This window comes from Athene noctua, chromosome 1, assembly GCF_965140245.1.
Source record: "Athene noctua chromosome 1, bAthNoc1.hap1.1, whole genome shotgun sequence".
Taxonomy (NCBI): domain Eukaryota; kingdom Metazoa; phylum Chordata; class Aves; order Strigiformes; family Strigidae; genus Athene; species Athene noctua.
The window spans coordinates 132,845,919-132,867,982 of NC_134037.1; the positions used below are offsets into that span (position 1 = coordinate 132,845,919).

The 22,064-nt window shown below is 43.5% G+C and overlaps 1 protein-coding gene across 1 annotated transcript in view; it reads left to right on the forward strand.

The window, feature by feature from the left end:
- TBX15 (T-box transcription factor 15) overlaps positions 1 to 21,178 on the forward strand; it is a 104,120-nt gene extending 82,942 nt beyond the window's left edge. The window contains exons 7-8 of the mRNA XM_074927680.1: positions 4,843 to 4,940; positions 20,186 to 21,178. Coding sequence (XP_074783781.1) covers positions 4,843 to 4,940; positions 20,186 to 20,970 — 883 coding nt within the window. The 3' untranslated portion in view covers positions 20,971 to 21,178. The remainder of the gene's footprint in view (positions 1 to 4,842; positions 4,941 to 20,185) is intronic.
- Positions 21,179 to 22,064: the final 886 nt, after the last annotated feature.

Genomic DNA, 22,064 nt, shown 5'->3' on the forward strand with positions numbered 1-22,064 from the left:
AAACAGAGCATGGTGGGAGAAGAGGAACTCTTAGGCCACCTCTTCCCTAGGACATTCCCTTTCTGCTTTGTGTTGAGGCTTTTCCATGAAATGAGATGGATGTTTTTCCTTCACTTATTTTTTATTCTGATAACACTGTTGTTGCCTGCTTCAGAAATTATGGAGTTGACTGTTGTTTTTAAAACTAGTTTCCATTTTAAACCTTTCATTTCTGTCAACTCACAGCCTTCCCATATGTTTCCTTATGACTGTGGTTTTCCTTCACTAGTACAAGAGACTGCTAAAATCCTGCTGCCCTGGGGACAATCCCACCATGCTGTAACTGCCAGTATCCACCCTGGGGAGAGATTTTTTTCATGGATCCCTTCTGGGATCTCCTTCAGTTTTTTGCATGGTTGTCTCCCTTCACAGCTGGCTGCCTCAGTCCTTGTGCTGGGAGAAGGAGCAGTGAGATATTTCAGAGGAAAGGATGCCAACACCTCAGCAGCATGACATTGTTTTGCAGTCTTTGAGCACTCAAGCCATACTAACTAAGGGTGTTCAGCAATCTAGCCATTACTCTTGATGGATTAGGGAGCTAGCCTGTGTTAGAAGGCCAATTCTTAGTTCTCACTTACTAGAGATTCCCTCTACATGATTTTTGGTCCCTCTTTGCTTTATCTGCAAAAGCACGTAAAGCATGTGTAAAAGTGAAACAAGAGACCAGTACTGGTGGTGAAAGGATACCTATGTAACGTATGTACGGGGCAGGTATTACCTGGCTGCTTTCCTGAACTTCAAGAGATTGAGAACCAGAGATTTTGACATATGGAGCTCAGCTACCCAAATGTTTGGGTAGCAAGGGTGCACGTTTAATGCCACAGAACCTATTTTTGGAGACTGAGTAAAGTTCATTTGACGGTGGGATGCTTGCAGGAGCTCCTTATCCAGGAGGAAGCCAGAACGGAGAACAGTCAGGAAACTCAGCAGGGTGATGGAAAAAAAAAAATCAAGCTGAAGGCAAGCAACAGCACTTTCCTTTCAGATGTGGGCAGCTGAGGTGAATAAAAGTTGTTTGCATTGGAAATGCTCTTTGAGCTTTTGTCTAGGGTAGGAGAGCCGGGAGGCTGCTTGAAGCCAATAGTTTGGCTTCCCCAGTGAAAAATGAAACAATGACCTGAATCCTGAGTGCAGCGGGAATGTCAAGGTTGGCCATATGGAATGGATTATGGAGGTGCACAGATAGCTAGTCCATCTTTTTTCATTTTTCAGACAATGGAACTGTTTCATTTATTGCCTATTATTAAAACTTTATAGCACTAAAAATAAAAGAATGAATGAAAAAGAGAGAGCGAATTTTGGATACCTTTTAAAGGACTGACCTTATTAAAATAAAGCTGGCAGTGAGTCCTCTTCTGATACTTTTTTTACTTCCTTCATAAAGATGGTGTGAGAGGGGAGGGTTTATGGCCTGATAGACATTTTGAAGTCAATCTTTCAGTGCAGTTCTTTGGAAGAGAAAGTGGATGCCACATGGATAATGTTCAACACACTTGGTACCGGCAGCCCTCACCAAAGTCCAAAAGAAGTTGCTGAGATTTCAGAAATGCTGAAAACAAATAAACAAATTTTTTTTTTTTTTTTGGTCAGCATTTATTGCTGTCCCAAAACATCTCTTCATTGTCCAGGTAGAGTATGTTTTCCCTGTTACAGGCTGAAACACACACAGAAAGACACTCCAGTATTTTTGCTGACTAAGAGAGTACTACTTTCTGTCCTGTGGTGGAGGCCTGTGATGTGGCTCTGGATATCTTGGTACCACACCAGTGCCATAAACTGTTATGGGAGAGAGGGCTGTTAGAGTTGGCAGTGATAGAGTTTCTTGATTCCCACTTCCTTACCTCAACATTTTCTTTCAAAAATAGGAATACATCACAGACAGAAGAAAAAAAATATATATTGAAAGGCTGGGGATAGAGTTGTAAAATCAGTTACTCAAAGGTGGTGTGACTTCTTGCCAAAGCTGTTTTTTGCAAAGCTGCATATTCTTTCTCTGCAAGACTCCATATATGGGGTGGTAGGTGCCCCATGGGTAGCAGGTTAGCACATGAGGCTGCTGCCTCATGAATCTTGTTTGGTTCATAGAAGGATGTGAATGTTCAGTAAGGATGTGTTCTGCTTAGATACTATTCCAAAAACATTAGTTCTGGACAAATAAAAACCTCCAAAAAACCCAACAGGAAAAAAGGATGATATAGTATATAGGGACCTAAATTTGTGCATAGGAGAGCTGGACATAACTTTGAGATCTGTCACCCACATACTTAGAGAGGGTGTTTTATAATTCATGTTCCACATATGCATACCTCTGGGGGAGTAAAGGGGCTGGGGCAGGAAGAGGAAAGAGGCTGTGAAATTTGGCATCTATTCTTCAGGTACCTGTGGCTGTGGTGTTGCTCGCAGCATTACAGGGGAGTCTGTGAATTTGGTGAAGCCACAGCGTTGCTGCCAGCAGTTGCAGTGTGGAAAGGGAAGGGTGGCAGGAGCCATGTCCATAGCAAAGGGGTTATTGTAGACCTGCTCCCCTGGAGCAGGAGGAGGTAAGACCCTGGTGGCATCCCTCCTGTCCCTGGCATACATGGCAGGAATACAGAGCAGCTTGCTTATTTACCATTTATATGCCTATTGCCCATTTACCATCACCTATTTATATAGTGCTGCCATTTACCCTCTATCAGCTCACAGGCACAGTGGAGTCCAACCTTTCAAAGCAGTAGAATATTCCTTTTTTTTTACTCTTTTATTTCTTCTTTTTATTATCTCCTGACTATTCTTTCCCCCCCCCCCCCCTTTCCTTTTAGAAGTATAAATTAAACGGTACTTGCAAGAACTGTATTGATACAGGGGAAAGTGGTAGTGTGGGAGCTAGAAACTTTGAACTGTGAGTCAAACTGAGTTGAGAATGATGCAGGCTCCAGGCAGAGGCAGGGGTAATAGCTTTAACTTGCCTTTACTGTTTCCCTGAGCCACCTCCCATTAGGGGTTGGATTTTACTGGAAGGGAGACATAAGAGGAGAGCTAGAAGTCAGATGCTGGCTTAGAGTGGGGTTATGTGCACAGGGATCTAATGACTGAGCCAGACTGTGTGAATACTGGTTTTAGTGAGCTGGCCTCTCTACTTCCCTGCACAATCCTTGTGGCAGATGCAGAGCAGCTGGATTAACACAGCTGGATCTTTCAGTCTGCATTTCTGGATGTGTTACTTGGTTTTAATCATCAAGACAGGTCTTTACAACAGCAGGTCTTGTTGCGTTGCAACTTGCTCAGGGCATTTTATGCCCCCTGGATATACAGTACCAGAAAGCTCTCCCTCGGTGTTTGGGCTGGGCATTGGTTCATGAGAATGCAAAAAAGGTACTGTTCTCTTCCCGATTGTGTGTGTCGAGAAGCAGATGGAGTCTGAACATACGTGGCTTTCTCACACAGGGAGTGAAGGAAATCCTGGGGGTGGTACCAGTAGTCGAAGAGCTGATTCTGCACACAGACCCCAGCTTAGCAGATGGGTTCGCTTTCTGCGTTGCCTTGTCTCTGAGCTCCATGAGCTGGCAGAGGCCACTGTATTAACCAAATAGTTTTGTTGTAATGTGCTCAGCACTAGCGTGAGACTGCTATGCAGAGATGTCTTCTGTTTCTACTTCTAACAGCTTAGCAGCTAATAAACACCATGCAACAACCTCTCTTCTAAACCTCCTCTTAAAATATAGAGTTTGGTTTGCCAACTCCAATGTATTTAAAGCATCCGAGCTTCCGGGGAGACTTTGGAAAGTTAACTGAGTGGAGGCACGTGCAGAAAGACATTTTCAGAAGCAAAAGGCAGCTCCAGTATCAGCTCAACATCTGATGAGAGGCTCTGGGGATGTTAGAGCCTTTTGCATTGAAAGGGGATATGTTCTCACATTTGATGAAGCATCTCTAGTCGAGTTCGGTCAGTGCGAGGTCTATAACCTACTGCTGGAAAAGAGGCAGGGGAAGGCAAGAAATGGGGAACAGAGCAATGTGCAGCTTCCACAGAGGAGAGCCTTTCCTGGGAAGAAACTCCAGGGGGTTCTCTCGTGAAGAACATGGGAGTCTTTCACTGATAATATGTGTATGTCCTCACTGAGCCTATGGAGTTATAGACTTTCAGCAGAGCTAGCATTCTGTGGTGAAAATAAGAACAAATCTGAGATCACAGCCTTTCGAAAGGAAAATTTCTCACTTGATTTTTGGCTTTTTCTCTTTGGTACTGTCTTTGCAGTGAATTAGGTCCCCAAAGGAGAGACCCCACAGATCCTTCATAAAAAACTTCTTATGAAATTTTATTTGAAGTCCAAAAACCCAGATTCCCATTTGGACAGCTTCCCATAGCACTTCAAAGCAGTGTCCAGAACTAGGAGGTGGCAGGGAAAGGCAATACACAAAATCCCTCTGATTCTGAAGGCTGAATCCCAGACCTTCCTCATTTGCATCACAGCTTGCATCCACAAAGTGTGGAAGCCTGCTCTATGATAAACCATGCCTTGAGGAGCTGACAGTCATGTGTCCCCTGCAAAGCAGACAAAAAATTTGGGATCCTTGTTAAAAAAAAGAAAAAGGTGCTGGAAGACTGTTAGGAGCTTTTGAAATCCGTGGGGAAATTTCTTTTTACTCTAGTGGCTAACACCTGTGCGGAAAGGCTCGCTTGAGGAATTCACAGATGCCAAGGTGACCTTTCAGAGGCTGCTGGCAGCCTGTCAAGCAAGGTCAGAGTCCTCTTCCCCCGGCACTGATACTCTTGCCGGCTGACTGACATTCTTATTTCCTTGTTTTATTTTCATTGCACAGGACAGGGCTGGAGGCCATTATGGAGACCTACGCCTTCTGGAGGCCCCCCGTGCGCACTCTCACCTTCGAAGATTTCACTACCATGCAGAAGCAGCAAGGTGAGCATACAAAGAGCATGCAAAGAGCTGTAGAATAAGCAGGAGAAGAGGGTATAAGAGCAGCAATGTGCTCTGCCATGCATTCAGTGGCTGGGATGTGGATATCACACACCTTGCTGAGCTCCTGACTGCTGTGAAAGGACACAGAGCAGAGAGGATGGATGGAAATGGTGGACAGGCTGTGCCTTATGAGGTGAAATGGAGCTGCTTCATCTCCCTGGTGTTCCCAGTGCTAGAGCTAGAGTCCTAAGAGCTGGAAGGAGGAGCAGGAAGGAGCGCAGGGTTAGGTGAACCAGCGCAAGTACTTGGCATGAGTTAAGCATGAAAAAGGCACAGAGAGACTGAGGAAATGCTCCAGCATGTCAGACACTATGTTCTACATTTACAGTTAACGTTTACCATTTGTGCGGAAACACAAGGGGAAGGGGTGTATGTCCTCTGGAAACTTTAGGAGACCAGAAATGGGCCTTAGCCCAGGATCACGCTGTCTCACTTTCAAAACCCGTTGGCCTTGCTGTAAAGACTTTCTGTTCGTATGAGTTTGGGAGGAATTATTGGGTAGGCCAAGTGTTTTCCGCTTACTCATGCTGTGTCTTTTCATAGCTTCTGCCCTTTACATCTTTCATTTGTTAAGTAGGGCTTTCATCTCTAGTTTCAGGATGTGTTACTTTTTTTTTTTTTTAAGAATAGGGCTTCCCCATTCACTTCATTGCAGCTATTTCTAGTTAAAAACACAGTGATCACTGGGAATAGAGGTATTAAGGCAATCTGGTACTTTTTTTTATTCCAATATACATGCAAGAAAAGAAAAAAATCCAAAACTGTGTTCAAATGTGACACAAATGTTAAACAATCAAAACCAAACGCATGCCCTGTGTAGCAGATTCTCCAGCCTGTCACACTTGAGCTTGATATCACCCAAAACTTCCTTCTGGACCTTGAATCCACCTGGTCATGGCGGGCGTGGTCTCCTCTAGAGGGAGGGGAGTGGCAGTGTCTGCAGGGGGTGTCCATCACCAGGGCAGAATCAGAAGGGGATCCAGAGCAGGAATCTCTTCTGGCCCTCCATCCCCCACCCCAGTTCCCCATGCAACATGCCAGAGTCCAGCTCACCCACTAAATCATTTTTCTGAAGTCACAACACCAGAGGACAGACCACACTCCTGTCAGCTGTGTGAGACTCCCTACGCCTGGTCTTTCTACAACTACCCAACCCTTCTTAAACAGTACAGCACAGGGCAGGCGAGGTTTTGCACAAGCTCAGGGGCTTTTGTTGAGGAGCATTTGTGGTGGGGCGTGCGGTCAGAGATGGGTTAAAGCAGGGATTCAGAAATGTTTGGATCACCCACCTAAATAGAAACATAACAGCCTCTCCTCCTGGTCACGGTTGCTGAAGCAGCCCCCGTCCTCTGCCTCACCCCCTATTCGGGCTCACACGTCTCCCCTCCCCTCCCATTGGTTATCAAATAACATCCTAGTGGCAAGTCCAGCTAGTGCTTACATGGTAAGGTAATATTAGTAAAGGAAAATATTTAATGTATTTTTAGATTGTTTTAATATAATTTGGCAGCTGAAAAATCAGGAAGCAAGCCAGAACCCTATGACCAGCCAGCTCTGTGCAGACCACCACTGTCACACCACAGACCACTAGATTTAGGGCAGCCCTTAACTTGTGTCCACAGGTCAGTCTCAAAAGCTAATAACTCACTATAAAAGAGTGCTCTCGAACTCTGCATTTAGCCATGTGAAATGACCTCAAGATAATGAATCAGAAATATTCCCTCCATCATAGTGCTCACCTCTCCAGTGGCTGCTGTAATGAGCTGACACCTGGTCTCAGTGATAGGTGCAAAGCCAAGGTACAAACCCTTTTAAAAGCTCTTATAATTTCTGGCTGCCAAGACAGCCCCCAAGGGCCAGCACAAGTACACTGGTCTGGAGGTCTTGGAATTGCTGGCAGAAAGAGTAAGTAATGCTGAGGTGGCTTTAAGCCACATGTGATTCTTCTCTCCAAACCTAAGACGATCAGGATGGATGGTGTCCATACCTCTTTATCTCCTTGCTTTCTAGCACATTAACTGTGTGACAGGTGAGTAAATCACTGGTGTTTAACAGCTGACTTCAGCATAAGCTATTGCAGCTCAGATCCTCTGAGACTTAACGAGTTTTTCAATATAAGGGACTTGCCTGGGACTCCAGTCCTCTCTCCCACCTGAAGCATCAGTGCTCTGAGCTGTGTGCTGTTATCTTGTACCCTTGCATATTTATGAATTAGAGGTCTTCAGGGTATTATTTTAATAAACAGACACTTTAGTTCTAGGTCACGCTGTTGTCTCCAAAGCTGGGTGAATATGTGGTTCTAAATAAACACTCAAGGGATTGCAAGACTCCATTTTATCCCTTGAATTGTTGGTTTCTATAGGCTGCATCTAATTTAGGGTGAAGTTCTTTGGGATTGACACCAAAATGGATATTTTTAGTTATGGCTATGGATGAGAAGCAGATCAGCTCGTAGGAGGCTGAACAGGAAGGCACCAGGAAAGAGTGCTACATGGCTGACTCTGGGAAACTGCTCTGGGTCTACAGGAGACTTTGAGGATGTGTGAACTATTCTTCCTCACTTCTTGTCTCTGCTGTGGCTCTACATGAAGCCTAGATGTATCCACTGCAACTTAAGAGGAGGGCATGCTTACTGTGGATATGAGATGATGAGATGAGATGATGAGATTGGCAAAAATGGCCACATGACTAGGAAGAAACATCACTGATGAGGAATGCGTTATGGTTATTCAGCTGGGAGAGGAGGGAGGATTTCACAGTACCGAAATAAGATGCTGTCTGTGATGGATAGGAAAAAAGCAATAAGCTCCAGTTATATGAAATCTAGAGAAGTGATGAAGCAGATATCCTGTAGGAATGGTGGAATTCAGCCCTGATTTTTGAGGGATGAGTCCCCCTTACTGTGGTAGGAAAAATGATGCTTTCTGGGGCAGAAGCTTGGGATTTCAGCCGCCTAAATATGGTACCTTTGCTGCTTTCCAGCTAGATTTTTATGTGCTATGGACTGCTATGGATTCTTAGCTTTTCTTGTCACTTGGTAACATTTTCATGAAATAAAAGTTACCTGCCTTTTTCAAAACATTTTTGTTAAACAAATCCAACTGAATTGTTTTGTTAGGTTAGAGATTTGACTGACAGAAAATAACTGTATAGGTGTGTTGTATTTTTGGAGAGCATTTAAGTTATTGCCACATGTGCCAGCTTGGAAAAATTAGCATTACTGTGTATTAAGAAATGAGTAACTGACTGATCTCAAAGCTGATGTGATAACTGTGAATATACCATCCAGTGAGGACAGTCCCAGTGTTGCTCTGCAGAGACTGGTTTCAGTATTAAGTTGTCCAGAATGAAATGAAACAGTGCAGTTGCTAAAAGGTACAAATCTCATAAAGACTCCAACGTGGTCAGTAATGATGGGCACAAAGGTATGAAGAGCAATAGAGATTGCTTGGTAACCTGCATGCATTCAAACAAAGCATGACTTTTAGTTCAGGTGGATACAATATCCTGTGTCTAGAAACAAAATTTAGGACATACATACCCACTGAGTGTGCTGGAAAATGTTGGCACTGACAAGAATTTGTAGGTCTTGGTGAATAAGCCACAGGCAAGAGACAGTGTATGTAATACTGTGATAAAAAGGGACATGCAGTCTTTGGTGTAGAAAAAAATAGTGGTAAGCAGTGGGGAGACAATATCCTAACTGCAAACTGACATTACAATATGGTCTTCTACTGTATGTATTTTTAAAGGGCGGAAAGAGATTGAAGAAGATTCAGGCAAAAAAAAAAAGTAGATCGATTTGTTGAATGGAGCAAGTGCCTGAGAATGAATACTCAGTTTGCATAGTTAATCAAAAAGAAGACCAAGTAATGAATCTTTACAGCCTATACTATCTTGCAGAGAGAAGAATACACAGTAGTTTTTTGTCACCCATCCTCAATAGACTCTTGTGACTCCAATTTCCACGTTTTTATGACACAACTGTGTGGAACATGTTTCATTCAAGTGGTTCGTTCTGATTCGTTCCGATTTTCCTACTCTAACTGAATGTTCATCCCTTTTTGTGGGATGTTAAGAGAGAAGGAGAACAGAAGTTCCCCCTCATCCACGTTCTTCATATATTTCATTGTTTTACAGGTTTTTATGCTCCTCTTCCGTGCTTCTCACAGTGAATAGCACCAGTCGTTTAATTTCTCTTCAAGTGGGAAATTTTCCAGGACCTTAATTGTTTCTTTGAAAACAAGTCTGCACAGAGTATTCCAGCTGTGTCCACATGATACAATTATCTAAACGTATTAGAATTTTTTCCACATTATCCTTTCTGCCATTCAACATACGTCCTAGAGCTTTGCTTATTTATTTGGCCCAAACTGTGTTGAGCAAGGACCACAGTGACACACTGAATCAAGACTTGGCGCACTGGTTGCAGCTGTTTCATACAGGATTAAATAACTTTCTAATCTACAGAATGATAGGATTCAGCTGCCACACAAACTGGAGAGCCTGATATTATGACTGGTCACACAGATGCCTGGTGTGGTTGAATCTAGCAGTCCACAAGCTTTATTTGCACATGCTGCCATTGAAGTAAAGTGCATCAGTAAGTTTCTACAAGTCTGTGACCTGAGTGGTCACAATATTGTCCTACCAAGGAGAAGAATGTGCTGTTTCTGTCAGTAAAACCCTCTGGCCTGAGAACAAAACCTCTGTTTTGGAGCACGCAATCCGAAAATCATCACGGCTTTACAAGGGCAAGCGCCATGTTTGACACAATCACAGCAGATCTGCAGCCAACTTGGAAAAAAAAAAGTCCCATCTGAACAAAACCTTTGCAAGACATGCTTAGAAAACAGCAGTCCAGGAGAGGGTGAACTTCTGGAGAATGATGTCACCCGCTCTGCAGTCTACTTATTACTAGGGAAAAAGGGGGCTTGGGATTATTGAATGCACATGGCAATGAGATGTAGGGAAAGCCAAGAATCTATTAAAGTCTTTAATTGGAATATATTTTCAAAATTTAGATTGAACCTCATCCAGATTCTCATTATTAAAAATATGTGGCTCAGTTTCTTGATTTTAACAGGGAACATAAAAAAAAAAAAAGCAAAAAAAAAGAAGAGAGTGGGGAAAAAGAAAATAAGAGTTCCAGTAACTCTGGATTGTGTTGCTTTCCAAGAGTAAAAAGAGTCATTGCTGGCTCCTATGTGATATACAGTTTCCCACAGGATATTGTGATGAGCAGAGCACTATCAGTGACTGTAAGTTTTGCCAGGACATAGAGACTAGAAAGGCACTGTGACAATGCTAGACAAGTAAGTATCTGATCCTTCCTACAAAAGCTTCTGACTTATGCAAGAAATAAAACTGAAGGTACCCTGGCAGCTGGCAAAAACAATTACTTTCTAAGCAGAATTTCAGGACTAGTATGAGAAACACACAATGTAGTATTATCAGCAGGTTTGCAGCATGTAAAATTTTACTTCACCATTAAATTACTGTTTTGATACATGCATACCAAATCCTCAAGAGTCAAACGTCTTAGCTTTGACTGGTGAGTTCTCAAGAAGACAGCTTTCCTTTAAAATAGAGTATCTTTGATTGAATAAGTGCCTTTGCTGAGGACTCTACCAATTGATTTCAGTAGATTCAACCTGTTCTTCATCAACTTGAGCATCTGCATTGATCTTGAACTCAAGACCTGAGGTAGAGATTCTGCAAAACTTTTAATGGTTGTTGAGATTAGCATCAACAGATTTAAATTTGTCTGAAAGGGTAGTGGAGGCAAAGAGGAGTCCAGTCAGACTATCTCTAGTATCAGTAAGTGTCTCTGGTAGCAGCAAGTATGCTGCAATCTCTAGAGCAGCATGTGTGTACAAGCTGGTGATTGGGTCCAGTGTCTTCCTCTGTGAGGGAACATCACAACCCCGCAGTCTTACATCGACAAGGATATGCACAAAAGGCTCCCTCTTCTGTGTGGAAGAGGTTCAAATCTTCTCATTTAGTGCTGGAAAGGAACAATGTTTTCTTGTAGTAGCACTGGGTCCAGACAGACCCTAAGGCTGCATCAGCAGATGGGAGACAGATACCCTGAGCTGAGGTGTTGCTGCTTTTCCATCTTCCCTGTCTTAATCATTACCCTTTTCGGGCAGGCATCACCTCTGTTTTGCCAAAGTTTGTCTGTACTGTTTGTTAGTCATCGCTGCTTTGGTATAATACTCTTCTCCTTGCTGGGGCTGGTGCTCAAAGAGCTGCCCTGATTGCACCCATCTGAAAACAATATTGTGAATGCACAAATGTGTATTGGTGTCGAGTGGAGGGAAGACTGAGCCCTCTAGAACTTCATCTGAGGCATCCTGAGGCAGAAAGAAGCAAATAACTGTTAAGATCCTTTTGGCTTTATCTGAGGTCCTGGATCCCTAAAATAGCATCTGCTAGAAGAGCGGAGCTGCTGATTTCAAAGGAGGCTGAACAACCTACAAATACATCTGCTTGGCCACTTGCCTCCCAACGGCAGCCATCAGTTCTCTCAGCAATGCCACCAAGACAATCTGGATGCTGCTTCCCTTTGAAATCAATTGTGAACAGTCTAAGCTATTGGCAGAGGTCAGATATCTGGGTTTGGTCTCAATTATCTTCTTGATTCTTTTGACCTTGAAGAGGAGATTGGAAACAGCAGTTGTTGCCAGAGTTATTGGGATCAAGCGCTGATTTCTGCTGCATACTTCAAATGGCTCATAGATTGCCTCATTTAAACGAAGCAACAGGGAACAAACCGTTCCAGCTTCTTGGTTGAGCTGCAGACAGTTTTTCTTTAGGGAAGGGGTGTTTCTGGTGCTTCAAGGTCTCATCTTTCACAGTGAAAAGCTAAAATACCCTCCCAGATGTGACATAAGGGGCTGAGAGTTAAAGTCTGTGTCACTCCCTGATGACCTGAAAGGATCCTGAAGCACTCTTGTTACTCCAAGGAAGTGTTTAGCCCAAAGTCTAATTACCGAAGCCAAAATCTCTGTTATCTCATGGGTGGTGATCATATTTCACATGAATGACTGGAGGGGAGCAATGATACATTGAAAAGTTGCGCAATTTTCTCAGAGCGGCACATTATTTTGTTATGAATACAAAGTGGCAAGTGCTTTGAGCATGCCACAATACTGTGACATTTTTCCTCAGTTCAGAAAGTTTGAACTACAGTGTCTCTGGGTTTTTATAGTTGTTTATCATATTTTTAATTATTTAATGTGCTGGAGCTTCCAGGGCCTGTGTTGGCCCAAAAGAGACTCCATCAATATTGGCAGTAGAAGTTTACAATTCAGTTTACTTCTGTCACCACCAAAGAAATCACTACAATTTCAGTTAATCTCAGCTGCACAGTTGCAGCAGCTTCTGTTGTGACTTCCTGAAGGATTTGTGCCACGGGGAGTCCTTTCCTGCAATCCAGCTTTCATTCAGTGTCATCTCCTGGGAAAGCTTTTGGTGCGTGACCCCCTTGTCAATGTCTGTGCCCAGATGATGGTTGTAAGTGTGAGGGACAGTGCATAATTATCACCGATTGGCAATTTTCTCTGCTAAAGTGAGGTGCTCATCATCCTCCAAACCTGAGTTGATTTGATCTGTCTGTACTTAAAGAAAGGAAACAGGAGACATTTCTGTAGGAGCTGACATATAGCTCATGGAAGTGTGTACGCTGCGTTACAAGTGTCTGCGCAAAAGACGGAAAATCACACCCAAGAGGCCTTTTTCTGAGACAGCATGGAGCTGGCACAAGGATTCCATGTGTTTATATGAAGAGCAGAAACTCTTGTATTAAAGACAGTCTGGGGCGACTGGGAAGGGGTTGTTGTCTCTTGGGTAAAATCTCTTGGTGCTGTGGATATAGATAAGAATGGAAATCAGACATTCTGAATTGTACTTTTTGGGCACATCAGAAAAAAGGGTTGTTTTTTACCATTAGATCTTGAAAATATTTTATCTTCAAAGGTGACTATGTCAAGTTTCTCTAACTTTCTCACAGCTCAGTTTGTGTTACTAAAGCTAAAGGGAAGTAAAGTGTTATTCTGAGTTGTTCTAGATTTACCATTAATTCCAGTGATTCTTGTAATCCGAGGCAAACTTATGAAAAAAGGTCTTTATCTATAATTTACTAAACTTAAACAAAATTTCCTTTCATTCTTCACTTTTGTGCCATATAGTACATACTTTCCCCCTTAAATCTATTGTAACCATCTTTTTTGCGTTCTGTGAGCTGTATCTCAAAGAACTACGAAGCACTCTTTATGTTTCCTCTACCACCCCAGCAACTTGCCTTGTGGTAGATTTCAGGTCTCATTTGGGCCTTTAAAAGATTTTACCAGTGGATTCATAATTTGATAATTGGCCAAGGGCTCTAGAGAGAAACAGGCAGCTACACTCCGAGAAGACAGAAACAGCTCTCGTTCCCATGGAAGTGGAAAATTTTCATTCCTGGAATGTGGAAAGAACAAAGAGAGAGTCCAGCACATCACAGATGAGGTGGCCCTGCCCTTGCTGGGTGAGAGGATGAGGAAGAGGCATCAAAGCTGTTTAGTTTTCCAAGGTGGTGAAGAGGGAACTCAGAGGGGTAGTGATGGCGCAAGAAGAATGTGATGAAGAATCTTTTGGTCCTTCTGAAGTTTTAGGCTCGAGTTTTGGAAAGCTAGGAATGGGAAGAGAGACCTTGGTCTGTCAGTTATACTTGCAAGGCAAAAGTTGTCATGATATTGAGAACAGTAGTGACACCTGATTTTGTGGCATTTATAGATGCCTGGAGATGCAAGTAGGTGCCCAGGGAGGTGGTGGAGTCCCCATCCCTGGAGGTGTTCAAGAGTAGGGTCGATTCAGAGCTTAAGGATATGCTGTAGGTGGGAACTGTGCTAGGCGAACGGTTGGACTAGATGATCTCCAGGGTTCTTTCCAGCCTAGATGATTCTGCGTGATTCTGTGTTGAGTAGGACTGAGGCACGTGTTGCTTGAAGCAGAAATGAATCCAGGTTTGTGCTAGGCCTGGCTCTTAAAGGACATGAGATCAGATGATTACAGTGTCGCACCCTCTGGCCTCATAATCTATCAGTCACGTCACCTGGCAATCTGCACAAACTCTCCCTCATTACTGTCTCAGATTTCCATCTTTGGGCAAATACTTAAATTTTGTTCTGTGACCAGAGGTTCAGTAACTTGGAAGACTGGGAGTAAGTTTCATAAACCATACTTGGGGTGCATGCATATACAAGTGCACAGAACAGAGGTGGGATTTTTGTTCAAATTTGTTTTCTTGTATGCATGCCATCACATTTATTTACTGTTGTGTAGAACACTGGAAAAAACTGGGAAGAGTTGGTCACTCCCATGGTTTAAAAAGTCCCTTTACATATGTGTATGTCTGTATAGTCTTCACAAAACCCAGGCCTTTCAGGAATGACTTAGAGTATGTCTGCACGGACAGGCTCCTCTGTCTGTGCTCCATGCTGGCCAGACACATGCCAGCTCCCAGCCAGCTCCATTTGGAAAGCTGGAGAGCTGCATTAGCATGGCTCTGTGCCCAGGTGAATAAAACCTGCCTCTCAGGAGGGCTTATTCGCTCAAGTTAATCGCCAGAAGGAGAGCCATGAGCCAGATGAATGGCTAGTGGCCACAGACCCTCTTTTCCACACACTCAGGTGCTCGGACACATGCTTATCACTTGGTGGAGATGCCAACATGTTGGGCATGTGTCACAAGAGGGACTGTGGCTCCTCCAGGAGACTGATCAGCGAGATTGTGCACTTATCACTCCCAAGGATCTGGCCTTTGGGCTAGGTCCTGCTCACATCTGAAGGTGGGAGAAGATGGCTGGGCTGAGTTTGTGGCCCGACACTGTCCTGTTGGGCTGAGTACAGCCTACAGGCCATAGGCTGACCATGCTGAACCCACAGCTCATATGTGAAGCCTTGGTAAGCTAAACTTGCTTCTATGGGGAAACAGGCTGGTCTGTTTAAGAAGCATTTGAACTCAAGGAATAACAACTTTGTGCTGACTGACATGTCAAAATGTAAAATCTTAAGACAATCACCTTGCTGTTCCCATCCTTGTTAGGAAGTCAAGGCACAAGCTCTGAGGACCCTCAGCCACAACTGTTGTTAACGAGACAGTGAATACCAGGTTATCACTGTCTGAGCCCAACCATGCTAAGAGCTGTAGGCTACAGATGTGATCAAATAACGGCAGTGATCAAGTTGCCCAAGCTACATTAAAGCTCTTGGCTGTTGGATGAGACTTTGCCATTGCGGAGGACATGGCACTTGTGTTCAGTAACCTTGTGCTGACTGCAGCTTCAGCTTGCACTTGCTCTCCTCCTCTTCTTTAAGCAAGGACTTCAAGGACTGAGAGGTTTGTACGGAGGCACTGCAGGTGATGGTAGCAACCGATGCCTGGAAACATTAGCAAGGGAAATATGCTGCAGTGGAGTCCAAAGCATGATTTATGTGTACCTTTCAGATAAAGGAGCTTGGGATAAGTTTTGGGTCAACTGACTAGTGTGGTGTCATTTATAAGAGAGATCCCAGAAAATTTTCCATGCACAATTGCTTCAGACTCCCTTGACACTGATGCTCTCCCCACTATCTTCCTGTTGCCAGAAAGCTTCCTTGGCTAATGCTGGCTGCTGGCAGATGTGTTTTCCATCTACACTGCAGTGTTAGAAGTTCTGTATGTGACCTGCCCCGTGTGGAAGAAGTCTCAGTTGCCTTTCAGATGCCCTAGCATGCTGAATACTTCAAGAATACTCTAGCCCCTCATTTTAAGGCACATCATACCCATGGACTGGGTATGTTTGGGCTTGCAGTTTACAGAAACTGTCCTTAACACAAGCTCAGTCTAGGTGAAAGCAAAAGCCAAGGTCTATTTGGAACATATATAGAGACAGCACCATTACCAAGGCTTAGAAAGACAGAGTCAACAGGAAGGAAAGATCAGTCATAAGCTACTTGGGATGAATTTTTAATGGCAGATCTTACTTGTACCCAGATGAGAGGACGTAGTTTCTTCCCTAATCCTTGTGGACAGGTATTTGACACTGGTGCACAGCCAGCACTTCTATATGGTGTCACGAGAGGGAACGCTGTCATGAGGAAGAAAGTTTGCCTTTACATTGCACCCTCTCCACAGGGTTTCTCTGTCTTCCACCATAATTTCATTCTTCTTTTTTCCCACCTCTACTCCTTACCAATGACTTCTTATTCCCCGGTCCAGTTTGCAAGTTTTGACCTTTCTTGCACTAGATCATTCACCACTCCCCCTCTTTGGAAATGTTCCTGTCACTTTGATATAAGGTTAACTGAGTTATCACTTGCATGCCCAGACAGAGCGCAGGCTCCTTTCAGGAGAGCACCAGTCCTTGGCTAAGCCCTGAACGTAACAGCAGGACACTGTGAGGACAGACACTTTGATCTGCGATGCAGGACAGGGTTCAGATGCAAAGGAGGTGGCTCTGAAGATATGAACCTTGTATTTTTTTGTACAAGAGACTTGCTAACCACACATATGTAGGACTGATGTATGCAGGGCCAGAAATGATCTTTTGGAGACCAGACACAATAGTAATTCATCACTTTGGAATCATGGTAAGTGTGGAAGTGAGAGATACTGCGACAGTACTGGCAAATGCTGTTGGTGTTGGCCACTATTTCCAGGGGGAACAGTGGGTATAGAAAAGGAACAGGGGAGAATATTGAGGGATTCATTTTGTTCTTGCTTAAATGTGGTTTCAGTTGACTTAAACCAGACCTAAACATAAGCATTGAGTAACAGTTTAACTAGATTGGTTTGTATCCATGCCTTCCATTAAAACGACATACGCATCTGTGTATCTGATACTGTAGTATGGTGTGGATATACTTGCTGGGCTTGCTGCCATCTCTAGGGGTATTTGGCTGACTGTAATAACTATAGTCCAAGTTATAACTTCACAAAAGTCCAGGTTGTGTTTGGCTCATACATAGCGCTGCCAGCAAAGACGGATAAGAAATATAATGCAGAGTGGAGAAATATAAAGCAGAGTGGAGCTGTTTGCCTTCTGAAGAGAGTGAGCTGAGATGGACCTTGCTTTGTATTATTTTCTGTTCCACTTGAAGGTGTAAAGATTATTCTGCAAATGATCAGGAACTTTAGGCTTCTGTGTTATGCTCTGTTGCAGCAGAAGCATGGTGTGTTCTGTGCTTGTGGTTGTCATCAGTAGCGAAGCATTCTTGAAAGAGAATCATCAGGTCTGGCTTTTGGTCCTATTGATAGATCTCTCACTGCCTCATCATTTTAAAGTTACAGAGAAAAAAAATATTTTTTTTTACTTTGTTTCCTAATTGCTGTGTTGTCACTTCAGGGTTTTTCTGTTGGACCACAAACAGGGATAATTCAGAGCAGAATCACTTCAGTCCATTTTTGGGGGTAACATGAAATGTGCAGTTCTCAGTTTTAGAACCATTAAACAACTCTCACAATTGCTAATCAGAGATCCCTACTTACTCTTATTCTGTGGATCCAAAGCCTCAGTTAAGGTACGACTCAATCGTAACTCCTTAGCAGATGTTTAAAGCCTAATGCTTGAGGTAACTGGTGTGTGTGCTCTTCTGCATAGTTTTTAAAGGTTAACTATGGGGTAAGGGAAGGCTGAAATGAAGGCATTGCAGTTAATCATCTATTCTACGTATTTTATTTCAAACAGATCATTAAATGCTCATACATATATACATATGTATTTTTACTTATTCTCCAGACACTGTCAGCAAGTAAGTCACCGTCTGAAGTTTGTTCATGAAATATGTGGTGTAAAGAATCAAGTGCGGGATTACTGTGGGTTAAATACATCTCACTTTGTGCTGTATTTGTTTTGTGATTATGTGACCTCTGTATTTTAAGCTTTGATAGCTAAGTGATGATATATGAACTCAGCTGTCTGCTTGCCCTCTCTGTTGGAAGTTACTCTCTTCACTGCAGGGCTGACAGGAAAATGTGTGTCTGTAATTGTGTACCTCAGTTCAATCTCACCTTTATCAGCAATTTCAACTGAAATAGACTTTGCAGTGAAACGATGTGTGTAGAGACATTCCCTCCTGCTGACCCTGCTTCAGTATTGACAACCTGTAACAGAGACAGGGAGAAAGGCTGGAGGAGGTACCATCTTAACTTACCACAAAAAAATTAGCCAGAGATTGTCTTTTAGAGACTTTAACAAACCAGGGAAGTGTACTTTTAAAAATAAATGCTAAATTAGAAATTCACACAAAAAGCCTTTGAACTCCGGAGCTAAAATATGCTAGCAAATTTGAGCTTTTTGGTGTTGTCAAGGAGGGAATATAGAGAGTCCATGATGCCATTTGAAACTTCAAATTTTCTTGTTAATTTTAATGGAGATTGATGCAATGATTCTCTTTTATGCTTCTGAATGAATGACAAAAGGAGTCAGTGGCTTAGCAATAAGCATTCCTCCCCATGGCTGGTAATAGGGATGACTGTTTTGACTTAGCAACACAGAAAGATCCAATTTCTTGATGCTGCCTGAGTCAATGACAGCCACTCCAGGTTGTACTTACCCAAGGCTGGTTTTTTTTTTTTTCTGGCTCTTGTTTGGGAAAAAAAAAAAAAATCCCAAATATTATTAATGTCTCAATGTTACATTTTCACTTTAATGTCCCATTCTGTTTCATCCTAGATATGTCAGAAAGAGTCAGATATAATCTCATTTACATTCTCACCATCATATACTGACAAAGAACCTGTCTTTCTAGTGCATCTCTTAACCATTAACACCACCTCTTCTCTTTTCATCAAGCAACAGACCTAGACTGTTCTCAAAATTCTGCTGGTTTTTTTTGTTTGTTTGTTTTTTCCCCCCAAGGCAACACAAGAGAAAGCTGTCCCTTACTTTTGATCCTCAATGTGCGATCTCTGGCTTGGTTAAATTTCAGCTGCCCACTCTAACGCCTTTTTTTCCAGTCCCTTCACCTCTCACCTGTAATTTTCTAGCTTGTCCAAAATGCTGCCTCACCAGTTGTCTTCCTAGTTCCTCTGATTCTATTTATCCCCCAGTCAAATTTCTTCACAACCACCTCTTTGCTCCTTTTACAAGAGTCTTCGGTACTAGTTGCAGAAATGGGATCTTATGCAAAGAGAGTCATTCAAACAAACAAACTGACAAAAAAACAAACAAACAAATTTAACACCAGAAAACTGCATTTCCTTAAGCACAGAACTGATTTTTCTGGTTGATCAAGGAAACTTCCTCTAACTCAGAATCTTGCCTATTAGGCAAGCTCAAAACGGTGCCATCAGCTTTTTCATACCATTTACTTTCAGTTTATTACTGTTCTTGGAGGTATTATTCAGTATTATTTTCCCAGGTCAGAAAATATGAGCATTCCTGCTGGGTGAAAGAATAAATTCTATCATTCATAGCATCAATACTGTATAATACATCAATACTACCAACAGGCATATATCTCAGTATTTTGTTAACACCAGTGATACAACATTAACTTTTAAAGTTAAATACATGATTTAAAAACTCTTTCTCTGCTCTGTAGAACAGTCTATAGCTTGAAACTGTGTCCATTCATTTTAGTGTTACTTCTGACTTAAATAACTACCACTTCACCCTTCGAACCATCTGAAAAAAACTTCAATGGTGCAGAAGTCCAACATGCTTTCAGCCACTTCCTGCTGCAAGCCCCCTGAGAGGATGATATAGCATGTTTGTAGCAACACCATGTGAACTGACTGGTGGTTTTCTGCAGATCAGGAGAGAGGAGAAAAGAAAGACTTTTTTTTTTTTTTTTCCCCTAAAAAAAAGGACTTGATAAACATGCTTGGAAACGGCAAATTTCTTGAATGATGGAGCAGTGCTTCCTCACAGCTTTTCGCAGTGCTTTGGTTGCTCTGTGGCAGGCTTGCTCCCCTCTCCTGTTTTAAAAGGGAAGAAAACTTCTATTGAAAAACAGTCATAACAAAAAAGCAGCAGGAAAGATCAAGGGATGCTATTAATAAAGTGAGGGTCCTTGCCAAGAAAGGCTGAGTTTTCCAGCGGCCATTTTGCCACCCTTGTTTCTTTATTAAACTAAGCTGTTTTTTAATGAGACTGTATCATTCTGCAGATGTTTATCCTGGGCCCTGAACATCCTCCTATGTGTTTTGTTTTGCAGGAGGCAGCACAGGCACCTCCCCGACCACCTCCAGCACAGGGACCCCATCACCCTCTGCTTCCTCTCACCTTCTCTCTCCATCCTGCTCCCCTCCAGCCTTTCATCTGGCCCCCAACACTTTCAATGTTGGTTGCCGGGAGAGTCAGCTTTGCAACCTCAACCTGTCTGATTATCCCCCGTGTGCCAGAAGCAACATGGCTGCCTTGCAGAGCTACCCAGGGCTGAGTGATGGTGGCTACAACCGGCTGCAGAGTGGTACCGCTTCCGCCTCGCAGCCCTCCGAAACCTTCATGCCTCAGAGGACTCCATCCTTGATCTCAGGAATGCCGACTCCTTCTTCCCTGCCTAGCAACAGCAAGATGGAGGCATACAGCAGCCAGCTGGGATCATTCCCCAGCTCCCAGTTTCAGTATGTCATGCAAGCAGGCAGCCCTGCCTCCACTTCCTCCTCTTCACACATGTTCGGTGGCGGCCACATGCAGCAGAGTTCCTACAATGCCTTCTCCTTGCACAATCCCTACAACCTCTATGGATACAATTTCCCTGCTTCGCCCAGGCTGGCAGCGAGCCCGGAGAAACTCACCACCTCCCAAAGCACTTTACTCTGCTCTTCTCCATCCAGCGGGGCCTTCGGAGAGAGGCAATACCTTTCCACAGGGATGGATCATGGGATGCACATGATCAGCCCTACCTCCAGCAACCAGCAGACAGCCAACACCTGTGACAACAGACAGTATGGTGCGGTTCAGGGCTCTTCCTCACAGATGTCTGTGCACATGGTCTAACAAGCCATGCCTCTCCTTGGCATCAAAGGCAGCTGGACCTTCGTCATTGCCAGGAGTAAACACATCCCAGTACATTTTTGCCTTCAAACTTATAGTGGAACTAGTATTGTAATGATAAATAAGAATACAAGCCATCTAGGTATGTGCCACAGAACCTTGTGGAAAGCCTCGACTGACAGCCATTGCAACTTGTAGCCCAGGGCCTCCAGACCTGGCATGGAGTGTCTGCTCTTTCTGGACATTGCAGAGAGAAGGGCATGACTTTAACGAGAAGCTGGAGAGAAGCAGCTGAATATACTGTTTATGCATTAACTCTCAGCTAGTGTGAGCTCTCGGCGTGGAGGGAGCCGTGCCTCTGTGCTGTCTCGTCTGGGTGTTGAAGAAAGGCAGTCTCCCAAGGCTTCGTCCTTTGAAGCTGCACTGCCCATAGATTTAAAGACCTCCCCCTTTCCAGACTGTTCCTCACTGCTGGAGTGGCTTAGCCCATTTCTGAAGCCAGCAGTGACCCGTGGGTCCTTCTCCTACTGTAGCACAGGAATGGCACTGCTGGGCTGGAGCTTCTCTTCCCAAAGAGGTTTCTGCATTTTCACCACGGCTCTGCCCGACCTGTGGATCTTTGTGAGGGTCGAGCTTACCAGCACCCAGCCTGCAGACGGAGATGGGAGAGAGAAGAGAGAGAAAAGTTTTAACCCACACGCCAGCCTCAGACATAAGCAGGGAATGATCTTCAGAAAGATGCATGGGGTAGAGAGGGATCACAGTTGACGTGACCCGAAGTGATGCACCCAAACTGAATGGATGATGGCCTTTGTGGAGAACGTGTGTCCCATAACACTCAACCCAATGGGAGGAAACTGTTCAGACTGAGCTCACAGGGAAGAGCAATAAGAGAGCTCTGCTCTACAGAAGTGCAGCCGGCCTCCCTCACCTTGCATGCAAGAGTTGCCATAGAAAACCATTAGCATTTCAGTAACAGTGAGGTCGAGCATTCGCCAACCTCCCGCCTGCCACATGATCTCTGTTTAACCAAATAGATCATTGCCTTTTGACATCTTTCTTCTCTGTTTGTTTTTTTTTTTCTTCTATTTTTTTTT